General features: G+C 33.5%; 1 protein-coding gene across 2 annotated transcripts in view; it reads right to left on the reverse strand.

Annotated features, from left to right (window-relative positions):
- LOC148628843 (E3 ubiquitin-protein ligase MIB1-like) overlaps positions 1 to 12,270 on the reverse strand; it is a 50,312-nt gene that overhangs the window by 23,392 nt on the left and 14,650 nt on the right. For both annotated transcript variants that reach the window (XM_088595475.1, XM_088595472.1), the window contains exon 13: positions 8,061 to 8,212. In XM_088595475.1, coding sequence (XP_088451601.1) covers positions 8,061 to 8,212 — 152 coding nt within the window. The remainder of the gene's footprint in view (positions 1 to 8,060; positions 8,213 to 12,270) is intronic.

Consider the following 12,270-nt stretch of genomic DNA (forward strand, 5'->3'; position numbering starts at 1 on the left):
TCCACTCATCAAAACTTCAAAATCTGATTTTACAATAATTCTCATCCCATTTTCATCCAAACAGAATATGCAATTTTTGATGTGGTGAATACCAGTACAGAGGTGAAAATTAGGAAATTACAAGCTGGTAGCCTAGACCATTTTGTTGTTTAATATTTTCTACACGTTCAACTAAATTTTACCCAAAAGTTTGTTGGCCCAGCTCAATATCGAGTAGCCGTGGGCAACTGGGCAACTGCTAATTTTTATCCCTGATTAGCGGGAGAATAATACATGTACAACATTTCATTTCTCTTTTTATATACATGAACATGTACTTGTTGTTTAAATTTTTGAGATTTTGTATTTTCAAATTTCAATTCTCAAAATCAGTAAATTAACATAGAAAATGAAATTGGAAAAAAAAAAGAAACAACATATTTTCCAAATTTACTAAAACTGAACAAGCACATCTTTATGTGGCAAGGCTGTCAAGTTTTCAAAACTAAACTGCAAGAGATTTTGCAAAAGTTAAAATATTAAAGAAGAAAAAACAGTAAATCAAAAGAAAATGCCACCTAATCATCTTCAAACTGCGTGAATTTCATGAGAGTTGGGTCAGTTGGCAATATTTATTTAGTAAGTTTTACTAACACATGAAAAATATTTCAATTCTGCACTATGTATATTTTTTTGCAGCTTCAATAGGCAACAACATCAAGGATGAAGGGCTCTATTTGAATGTATAAAATCAGCATATGTATTTTCTGTACAACAAGAAGGAAAACCAAATTGAAATCAGTCTAAATAGTGACACTATATGGAACTAATGTTCCCTTCCCCATGCTGTCCAGGTTAATTTAAGATACACATATAAATGTGTTTATCACTGATGTCAAGTTCATTACCCATTTTACTACTGCACCCCTTCCTGACAGATAGCCATTACTGCTGGGGGTAAACAGCTGTTCCTCATCAATACCTTAGATAAAGGTCAATAACCAGCTGTTCAGGGAGAACTGATTAAACAATTACACAGTAATCAGTGGAATACTCTCTATGGAATTTGGCTATAATAATAATCCTACACACCGTAATGATAAATTAGGCTATAATAATAATCCTACACACTGTAATGATAATATACTTCCACTGCATGATAGTATGCAATGTCTAGCCCAAACGTAGTCTGTAGACTGAGCAGGATAGACATTGGTGTTAAAAACCCCCTCAGTCAGTCACTGAATCAATCAGTGCAAGACGTGTCCAAGTAGTCAATGATGTTAAAACCTGCATCACCAGTTATGATAACTATGGTGAAAAAAAATATTGAAAAAAGATCTACATTTTCTTGGCCAAAATTATGTCTAAGAAACTTAAATTTAAAGGTTTCTAGATTTAAAATGTAATACCAAACCTGTTGAGCTTAAAATGTTAAGATTGGTGGAGAGAAAACAAAAGGTCTACATTAACTTGGCCCGATTATGTCTGATAACTTATAGACTGTTAAGGTTAAATATAAGACTATATAGAGATGTTAAAAATGATTGCCACATTCTGTCTTTGTTCGGAAATACAGAATAAACAATGAAATGGTATACATCAGTTTGGGAGGGTATGAATGTCCTGTCCTTTTTGTGTGGTTTTTACAAGTGCCCTAACCATTTCTGTCAATTTTCCCTGATAAGATGATAAAGCTTGCATAATGTGCCTTTAATGCTAGTGAGCCCTAGACCTGGATTACACTGCCCTTTTAAAAAGATGCAGGGAACACTTTGAAAAGTCAGCTGTGAAATTTACTTAAAATTTTCAATGTATTTTTTGTATGCTTAGATTTTGTTTGTACAAGAAGTACCTAAATAAACCAGTAGGTAGTTCACCTTACTCTGAACATCACATCATGTTACAGAAAAGTCTCAGTGGTCTTTTATTTTCTCCAGGATATAGATGAACCTAACAGTAGGATATATAAATATGAATGGTTAACTACTTAATAGATATAAAATAGATACTGTGTTACTTCCGTATTACCATGGTAACCACCACAGAAATGAGCCATTACAGATGGAATCTTCCAAAAAGCCTAAAACCAGGTTAATTTCATGCATGACTGACTAACCATGAGTAATTATTTAGTACAGAATTTAGAGAGGAAACACATGTAATCCTACTACAGGAATGAAGACAGGAAATCTATAAATACAATGAACTGGATATATACTGTTATGGGAACTCCATTCATAAATATATTTCGGACCGAAGTCTGAATGAATAAAAAAAACTCTAAGACTTATCCACATTACAACACCACTGGATTAAAACAATTTTACTGAGCTGTTATTGTGTTCCTTCAACACACTACATCTGCAGTGTTGGATTTAGGTGGGATCTGATAACCCCACTCCATTTTGGTGAAAAAAAAAATTGTTACTTTCATGAAAAATTTGGGTAAATATGAGTACAAATGTATAAGTAATAGTGTGTACCCCCTCTTTTTACTGAACCCCTCTGGAAACCTTTCACAATCTTTGAATCAGCCCTGATATGTCACCATAATCTTGCAATTTTATTAAGTATTAAGCCAAACAGGCCTAGCATTGATATCAAAAAATATACCCCCCCCCACCAAACTTCATTGGCGGGGGATATAGAAATTATTAATACAACCACTTTTAAAGATACATCCAAGAAGATCAATAATACTATGTTTTACAGGATGAAAAATTAAAAGCAATCAACTTTCAAAGATCAAGTTAAAACTGCTATAGTGGAAAAGTAAAATAAAGAGGTTTTTAATTGATTATACATAACATAAATGTTGAGCCAAGTTTTATGAAAAAAAAAATATTTTGGATGTGATATCATCAAGTTTAGGGAGTTCATCTATAGCTAAATGCTTCCATAGACTGTGGTTTTACAGTGTACAAAAACTCATTTAAACTTAACCTCAGAATTTTTATCAACTGTTAATGTTTTGAAGAATTTTCTAAGAAAAAAAGAACATGTTTCCCATCCAAATTGTAATTTCCTTGGGCGACAAATTTCACAAAACATTATTGATTTTTTTCTGTCTTGTCTCAGGTATTAATGACAGTAACATCTACATGCATAATCTTTCTATTAATTTTAATCAAAACCTGCTACACCCTCGAGTTGCATTATCTCCTTTTGCAAGCATTGGAAAATAATTAATTTCTCCATGCATATCAATAAATGATGCCTAACCATCTAAAACACTTCAGCAGCTTAGGAAGAGTTGTGAACAGACAAGAGGACAGACAAACAGGGTAATTAATCAAATACCTACCCCCCTCCCCCCACAAGCTTTATAAGCTGGGAATATTATCACGGTTTATCCCAAGTATAATTTATCATTAAATCTAATTTGGAAAAAAAAATATTTTGTTGGTAATAAAAAAATATGTTATAAAAATGAAAAATTTCCCTTTCTATGTTAAAAAATGAATTGTTGGCAAAAAAATCTAGTTACTTAGAATAGGCACTTGAGTTGTCTCTCTTTAATTACACCAACTATTGTTTTTTTTTTCTTGTTAAAACACATATAACTCTTCTAAGTTCATCAATAGTTCTATCATACAAATGTCTTTAAGTTTGTTTCTCTTCAGATATTACCGGTACTTATATTTTCCAAATATTGGTATAATGAACAGTAGCACATTCAATATGATTATTTTCAACCATTCAAAGTACATTTTTGTATTGCTTGGGAATTCTGTCATCAAACCTTATTTATATAAAAAAAAAAATTAAATCAAAATTATATAATTTGAAGGAGTCTTACTACACAATAGCCAGAAAATGCTTATCTCTTCACAGGCAAAAATGATCTTAAGCACTTATTTCTTCTTCTCATATTTCCCCCTAAATCATTTAATCCTTTACTTCCTAATTAAAAACAAGTTCCTATATATTTAACTGAAGATTCACAGAATCAATGTATTATCTATTATGCTGTGAACACACATGTGGCTTGTTTTATCTTAAATAGCCAAGGAATGCAAAGAAACTGAGCCCATCTGGCAGCTCAAATACAAATGGATATTCCAACCAGGGGAATATTCAGGGTTTATAATCAATATAGAACAAATTTGATTTCTAATTTACTCAAATATAAACATTATAATTATAGACAAAAGCCATCAATAAATTTCAATAAATTCAAAATCAATTCTATTTGCATGATTTCCCATGATAAACAGTATATAAAACCTTCAAAACAAAGATCAACCCTCCAATCAGCACACACACCACACAGTAGCACTGCTACTACATGTGTTTTATCTTCAGAGGCACCACAGGGAGAATTCAAAAGAATTTCCATATCACAGATATGATGATGCTCTTGACTATTATCACTGTACAGGGAAGAAGTCTTTGACTCATTCTTATCAAAGGGCAAATTGCAGAAGAATTTATCAACTAATTAATGAGCAGTGAGAGGCATAATACCCTGCACATGGCCTCATAAACAGAAGAACATGGATCACACAAACTGTGAAGTATGCCAAAATATATGTAATGCATAGCCTTATAAGTAAAGGCGCTGTCATAGGATGGCCTTCACTCCATATATGCCAGCTCTACACTCTAACTACTTCAAAATGTACCATGTAACTTGATCAATAATCAGAATATACTAACAAAATACTATATGATCACTGTAAGATAAATCTTTATAAACCTCTAAACTTATACCCCTCAGTACTACATGGATTCTCAAATGGATAGCTTTAAATGTGGGAAAGTCACTGACATAGTTGGCAAGTATATTTGTATGTATATAGAAACGAAAACAAACCCGCGTTCTGATAGATAGGGTAATTTTTCACTCTCAAGTAATAACGGTTGCATCATATATGACCTTTGACACAATAACGCTAAAAGATATCACATAGGGGTACACCGTATTTGCATGGGGCTGTGTGTAACCTCTGATCGTCTAATGGTTTATCTGTTCTTGTGCTGTACATCTTCAGTCATACACAACACAAGCCTTGATGACAACACTGTATACTTTGTTTGACTTTGTCTTGTGAGCATGGTACATCGCTGCCAAGATTCTTTTACGCAATCTAATTGTGCAAAGTCAAGAAGACAGAGCTTCACTTTTTCACTTTAGTTGCTTTGAGCCTTAGCTTTAACATCATATGTATATCTACTAAGGAGTAGCAAGGACTTTAAAATCTATCAGGAATCTAAAATGTCTTTGACTTTCCGTAAGTACTTAGTTTGTGTGTGCTTGCTACCTACCATAACCACTTCTAGAATCCCACTTAGAACCCCCTTCAAAGTTTCATTTATTGTGGAAATATTAAGAGCATGGAAGCGTGAAGTGTATGGCTGCCACTTAGATGAAAGATTGAGACCCTTTCGTTAATGACCCTTAATAAGTTTCAGACCTGCTGATGTCAGATTAAATTTATCTAATCCTAAGTTCCAGGAATGTTGATAATTCAACAATTTATCTTTATCTTTTTGCAACTTTTTATTCACTGAAATGTAATCCAACCCTTCTGCAATATACCTGAGGAGCAAAAAATGCACTTCCTTTTGCAATTAAAAAAATAAGAACTTTCATTTTTATAAATGATAAATAGAAGTATTAATGAAATTTCTACTCATTCAATAAATAAATAAATAAATAATAAGAATAGCACAATTTCAGGTTTAAATTCCCAAATGTTTTTTTTTTTCAGAAGGCATGGCCATATCCAAGTGAGCTACCCTATCCTAAGGTATCGATTAGTTCATTCTAAAGCATGAGGTTTTTTTTTTTTTTTTCGTTTGTTTGTTCTTTTTTCCAGGGTCAAACTAGCAAAGCACTGCTCTCCTGTAGTTGGTTGAAATTGGGCCAAATAAGTCAAATAAGGTCATTTGGTCCCCTTCAACCAGCTGTAGCTAGCACTACAAACGACAAACAGATCTGTGCATGGCAGTCATAACCATATAACACCAAATTTGTGCTTAATGCATGGATACAAGCATTAGATTTCTGGACCCTATCGAATGACCAAGTATTAATACATGTTTAAACATAAAATGAACAAATGTTGCTCACACTGTAATAACATTTATTTCTTATGTACAGTTATTAAGGCTGAGCAGTTAGAGCTCATTAACTTGAATTATTTCAATGCCAACATGTTACCTAATTATCAAGGTTATCATACTATACTCCTAAATAACAGTCAGGGCATGTATTTCAATCTGTATATTGGATTAGGAATAATTGTGGAAATAAAGAAATATCTAAACATATGGAATTAAGTGTGTGTCAACGACAAAAGAATAATCACTAGCATGTGTTTATAGTTAGTGGATTCCTGTGGCAAATAAGTATGCCATTTGTTACCATGATTCAGCACCAAATTAGTTACTGTGTGAGACATCTATTTTTAGAAACAGACTGGAATTCCCCTTCACATACAAATGCATTGCCTATGTCATGAGGTACACAAAAGGATTTTTACGTTGTAAATCTATAACATTGTCCTTCGAGTTGTTAGTCTTTTGATTTTATACAAATGTACTTCCTCAACTAAACAACTTCAAACATCCTTAGTGAGTCTTCTATGGCACATATTTCAGAGGTTCAAATTAGTGCAAGTCCAAAACTAAAAGCTTTCTGACCTAGGACTTTTGAAATTTCATTTATCTAGATCCTGGACTTTCCTCTCTTTTTCAATGATAAAGGACTTTTGTTTTTCCTTAAGCAGACCACTGATTTGATACTGGAAAAAGCCTAGGACCTTTCACTAAGGAACTCTCAGATTTTTTCCTGAGAATGTGAATGGCAGAATGCATACTTCTGGCAATAAAGTGTGTATGTATTATCTTTGGGAAACTAATTACATGACATAATTACACAGGACAAGCATACGGTATGTCTTCTTACATAGACCTCCCACTGTGAAATATGACAACCAGTACTAATTAACATTTCAACATTTTCATTAATGCCATTTAATCTGTGAGATCATCAATTTAAAATTTTCAATGGTATACAAAGTAATAAAAAAAGTCAGTTATAGAAACCATTAAGTTCTGCATGGTAGCTGGTTTCAACTTATAGAAACAGAGATCTATTATTTAATTCAAACTTAGCACCTATCTAAAAAGTGGAAATGACAAATGAAATTTTCTCTGATATCAGCAGTCATTTCCAGAAGTAAGCATTCTTTTGCTGACCCACCTGAAGCAATTTCATGACAAGCAAATCAAAGCCAAACATAGCTTATCCCCTGGGTCACCTAATTTTTAATGCTTTTCTTTCTGCTCCACACATCATAAGGGCAAGTCAACTTCATTTCAAGCCAGTGCAGGTCTGGCAAAACTTGCCCACTTGACCAGTTTGATAAATGTTCTTATTTCTACCACTGAGGAAGTTAAATAAGTTTCAAAATACTGAATTCACTGCCCAAGATTCCAAAATATCATTCATCCTATTGAAATGATTTTTTTCCTTTGGATTAGGGATTTTCTATAAATGTAAGATGGTAATGAATGTCAACTCTTTAGATTCCAGTGACCTTGGTTTGCCACATGGTTCAGTATGTACCAATTACCTTGAATTGCCCCTAAGTGCCAAATGGTGGGCCACTTACCTTGAGTTACCCTTAGTGCAATATAGCATACCACTTACCTTCGCTTACAATCAAGTGCAACATGGTGTACCACTTCTCTTGTGTTGCCCCTAAGTGCAGCACTCCATGTACCTTAGTTTGTCCCTTAGTGCAGCATGGTGTACCACTTACCTTGAGTTGCCCCTAAATGTACTACTTACCTACCTATGGTTGCCCCTCAATGCACCATGGAGTACCACTTACCTTAGGTTGTCCCTCAGAGTAGCATGGTGTACCACTTACCAAGGATTACCCTGAAGTGCAGCATGGTGTACCACTTACCTTGGATTACCCCTCAGTATAACATGGTGTATCACTTACCTTGGATTACCTCTAAGTGCAGCATGGTGTACCACTTACCTTGGGTTACCCATAAGTGCAGCATGGTGTACCACTTACCTTGGGTTACCCATAAGTGCAGCATGGTGTACCACTTACCTTGGGTTACCCCTAAGTGCAGCATGGTGTAGAGCATTGAATCCATTGTTATTAGTAATTGTCAGGTCAGCATGGTGCTCTAACAACAAGGAAATCATATCATCTCTCTTCTTACTAATGGCATCATGTAGTGGCGAATCACCTTCTGAATCCTAAGGAAAGGTATGATATAGAATCAAAAGATCATAAAGTGAAAGAAACATTAGGAAAGTGAAACTTGTACTATAGGTCAATACTTCTGTTTAATATTGATACAATTTTTTGAAAAATTATTTTAGACTGAAACTTTTGAGTACCAAACTTTCTAATCATCAGATTAATTTGAAGTTCTGCAGGAAAAACAGAATTTCCATGACCATAAAATGCTTCAAACATCATTGATGGGATACTGGTTCTAGATGTCCAATTAAAGAAAAGAAATAGTTCTCATGTAATAAAATTTTCACTAACAGAATTGTATATGATCCCCTGCCACAAGTCTTCGGTGAACAAGCATTACTGTTTGTCATACAGTTCAAGACCAGGAGCCTCCGTTAATAAATAATCCAATCTTCATTGCATTCATTTTGAATTTTTTTTTCAACAACCAAAACAGAAAGTATTTGATGAAGGATATTTAAAATGGTCACCAAATTCTCCTACAATTGTTCTGACATCAGCCAAGTGTTTAAAAAAAAATGGTGTGATATGGGAAGTAATCTTGATAGAAATTAAAATATTGCTACAATGGAAATCAAGGGAACATAATCCTGGGATAATTACTAGGCAAAGAAAATAGACACAAACAATGAAGAACATTAAATAATAAAATTAAACTAAAGTAAATGAGCAATCTCGACTCCATCAAAAACTGACAACAAGGACCAAGTTCACTAAAAGGGTAAGGGTCCTGTCAAATAATTAAATGTACAGAAATAGATCAGCAGGTACAAACTCCCAGCTTTCTTAATTTAGGGCAGTTGTCAAGTGAGATTGTTATTTATACAATTCATGTTTCTTTTTGTCATTTTTAAGAAAACATTAAGGGTAGGTGGCAAAATGCCACCGACATTTGGTACTGGGTTTGACATGGCTCCATACAGCCACAAGTGAGAAAAAAAGAAATATGCATTAAGCATGATATTACAGTGGATTCCACTTAATTGCATAGCCTATTTGCCAGTAAAAATTATGCAAATAACCAGGTTATTCTTATAACCGAAATTACGATTTTACCGGAAGTGTGAGTTCAGGTAAGACAATACTATAAAACAAAAGTTATTCCAAAAATAATAAAGTTCATGACCTCCATAAGTAAGATTTCAAGATGTTCAATGAAACTTGTATAAGTCTCACATGAATGGGAAATATTCTGTGCTGCACTGAACTACCATTTGTTTTTCACAAAAATCCAAAAAGAAACATATGTTAATGTCATGTCAATATATGTTTCTTTTTTGATGTCCTGAACACCATGTGCTTTATCTTAACTAGAAGGGACGATATTAATATCTGTCCCATAAGTAAGATAATGATCACTGCTGTGTTACCATGATATAGTAGTGGAACAATCAGTCAAAGCAATAACCAATAAAATGCTTCACAGGGTGCAGCTTGATACGATTGCAGAGGTTGATACACTGATTAAATATTTGACACAGGATAAGAATTTAACCATCATTTTTTACTAAACCTTCTCCTCTACAAAGTGGTCCCTTTAAATGAGATTCAGTGAAAATTAATCTCATCCAACTTTTATTAATAGTAAACATTGTTATCAAGCAAGTACCACAGACAGTCCTAACATAATTGGTTGTACTGTGTGAAGTTTTGGTACTTCAGCTGAACACAGAATTTATACTTTGGAAAATGAAGGAGATGAAATATCTGAAATGGTGTTAAGTCTCGCACTTATTTATTCATTTTATTATCTTATTTAACTTAGAATTTACCAGTAGTTTTTATAAGAAGTCTCAAATTAATTCAAATATTGTACAGTGAAACTTCTCCAAACCGGATCTTCAGAAAAGTGGTCTTCCCTTCAAACCAGCCGTTTTCAAAAATCCCAGCTGATATATCTTAAAACCTGTGTGTTTTGTCTTCAATAGACCGGCCATCCCCTAAAACCGTACATCGGCCGGTTTTTCAGTTTTAGTTACATATTTCAAATAACAACAACCTCTCAATTCCAGGCGCCCGTTTATTCACATGTAATAAATGTGTCAACAAAACTGTAAATGATTACGGAATAATTCATTCACTGACCGGTTTGCATTTCTTTACTGGACAGATGATAATTGAAGGGGACAGTAGTGTATACAACAAATTTAATCCAGACATTACATTTTGTCACTGGTTGGCTGTTAATTAGTGTGTACACACATCAGGCAACCAGGGTCACTTAATAGTACGATCTTTACAATCTTTTAACTGTCAATTAAAGTGACCTGTACCCAAGCCAAAACAACATAGGGGTGAAATTATTAGACTTTGTTGATAGGTAATTTATGAAAACAATACAAATAATTACCATCAATAGCCCTTTGATCTTTAAAAAAACCGTGTAATTTTTTCGGCAGTACCGTTTGTAAAATCAAATCATTTACAAATGATGCAAGCTTTGAAATGTAATAAAAAGCCAAAAGTTTTGAATTGGCATTAAACATGTCTCGACCAACAAACTGACATGGTGTAGGGTTATAGAACACATCTTATAATGCATTGCTATTTTTCACAAAACCGACCACCTCTATAAACCGGGTATTTTTTCTTGTTCCAGTGGTGGCCGGTTTGGAGCAGTTTCACTGTATATGTATTTTTGTTAAGATGTGCCATCATTGAAAACAAAGCAATATTAAAGATCATTTATACATGGAAGGAAATGAAGCAAACTGTAAAACTTTGGTACAATAAAGCCAACTGAATAAATATAACATTTGTGAAATAAAATGCTTCACAGAGTTCAGCTAGTTACACCCACAGAAAATAAACCCTGTACAGATGGGGAAAATATGGACACAAAATTCATTAAATGATTGACACAAAATAAGATTTTGACCAGAATGGACGTGGTTACTTCCATAAATACTTACAAAAAAAAGACTTATAAAAGATAACATGGACTGACAAACAGACAAAGTAATTTCCATAAATACATACATTTTGTTTCTGCAGGATACAATAAATTAAAATCAAAAAACCTAAATCAAAGGAAATAATTCAATATGTCATGGCATTTGGTGAAACATTTTTGAGTTATATTCCAGAACCAGGAAGTGCCCCATTACAGAATTCCTCCTTTTTATGAATAAAGTCACATGACTCTTAATTGTAAAAAATTGAAATTTTCAAAAAAATTCAATGATGCTAAAATCAATAATAAAAAGCAATTCCCCAATGTTTCATGAACTTTGCTGGCAGAGTTTTTATATTTGAACATGGGTATAGCATTTATATTCGATTATTTAACACCGAGTGACAGCGAGGTGTTGAATGTGAATATAAATGCCAAACCCATGTTAAAATGAGTACAAATCTATCCCTAGAAGGAATTATTTCTTAAATTCTTAAATTTATTAAATCCCTAGGCGTAGCCAAAATAACGGCTGTTCCGTTTAACCTCCCCCCATATGGAAGTTGGATTAAATTTGTATATTTATGTCATTGTATGTGTTAAATGTGTGTATTTATATAATTGATTTCAATTAGATAACCTCTCAGCCGTTAAATCAGTGCATAAACGTTTTTCAATTAGTGTTTTGTCTCAAAGCAACAGCAAAAAGAAGAGACAGTGTGCAGGTGCTAAAGGCGGGCTTGTACTGACATATACTGTTTGACAATGTGAAGACATCATATTAGAAAATAGAAATTAAATGCTTCAAAATTTGATTGTGATTAGACATTTGACCAGAATCAGTTGCCCCTTTCTGGCCCCTAATTCCTAAATGGTTTCAGTCACAACCTCCAAAATCAATCCCAACCTTCCTTTTGGGGTATGGCACTTTGTGGTACTATTTCAAAAAGATCCATTAACTTTTATTCAAGTTATCATCCATAAATCAGAAAAATGTGTGTTTCAAGCCCCTTTTAAGCTCCTAATTTTTAATGACCTCAAGTCATAACCCAAAAATCAATCCAAGACTTCCTTTTATGGTATATTACCATGTAGTACAACTTATAACATCTATCTACTTGCAGTCAAGTTATTATCCACACATCAGAAAAATACTTG

The sequence above is a fragment of the Perna viridis genome, chromosome 1, assembly GCF_037379345.1.
Source record: "Perna viridis isolate PV_CMFRI_1.1 ecotype Kerala chromosome 1, ASM3737934v1, whole genome shotgun sequence".
NCBI classification, from domain to species: Eukaryota; Metazoa; Mollusca; class Bivalvia; order Mytilida; family Mytilidae; genus Perna; species Perna viridis.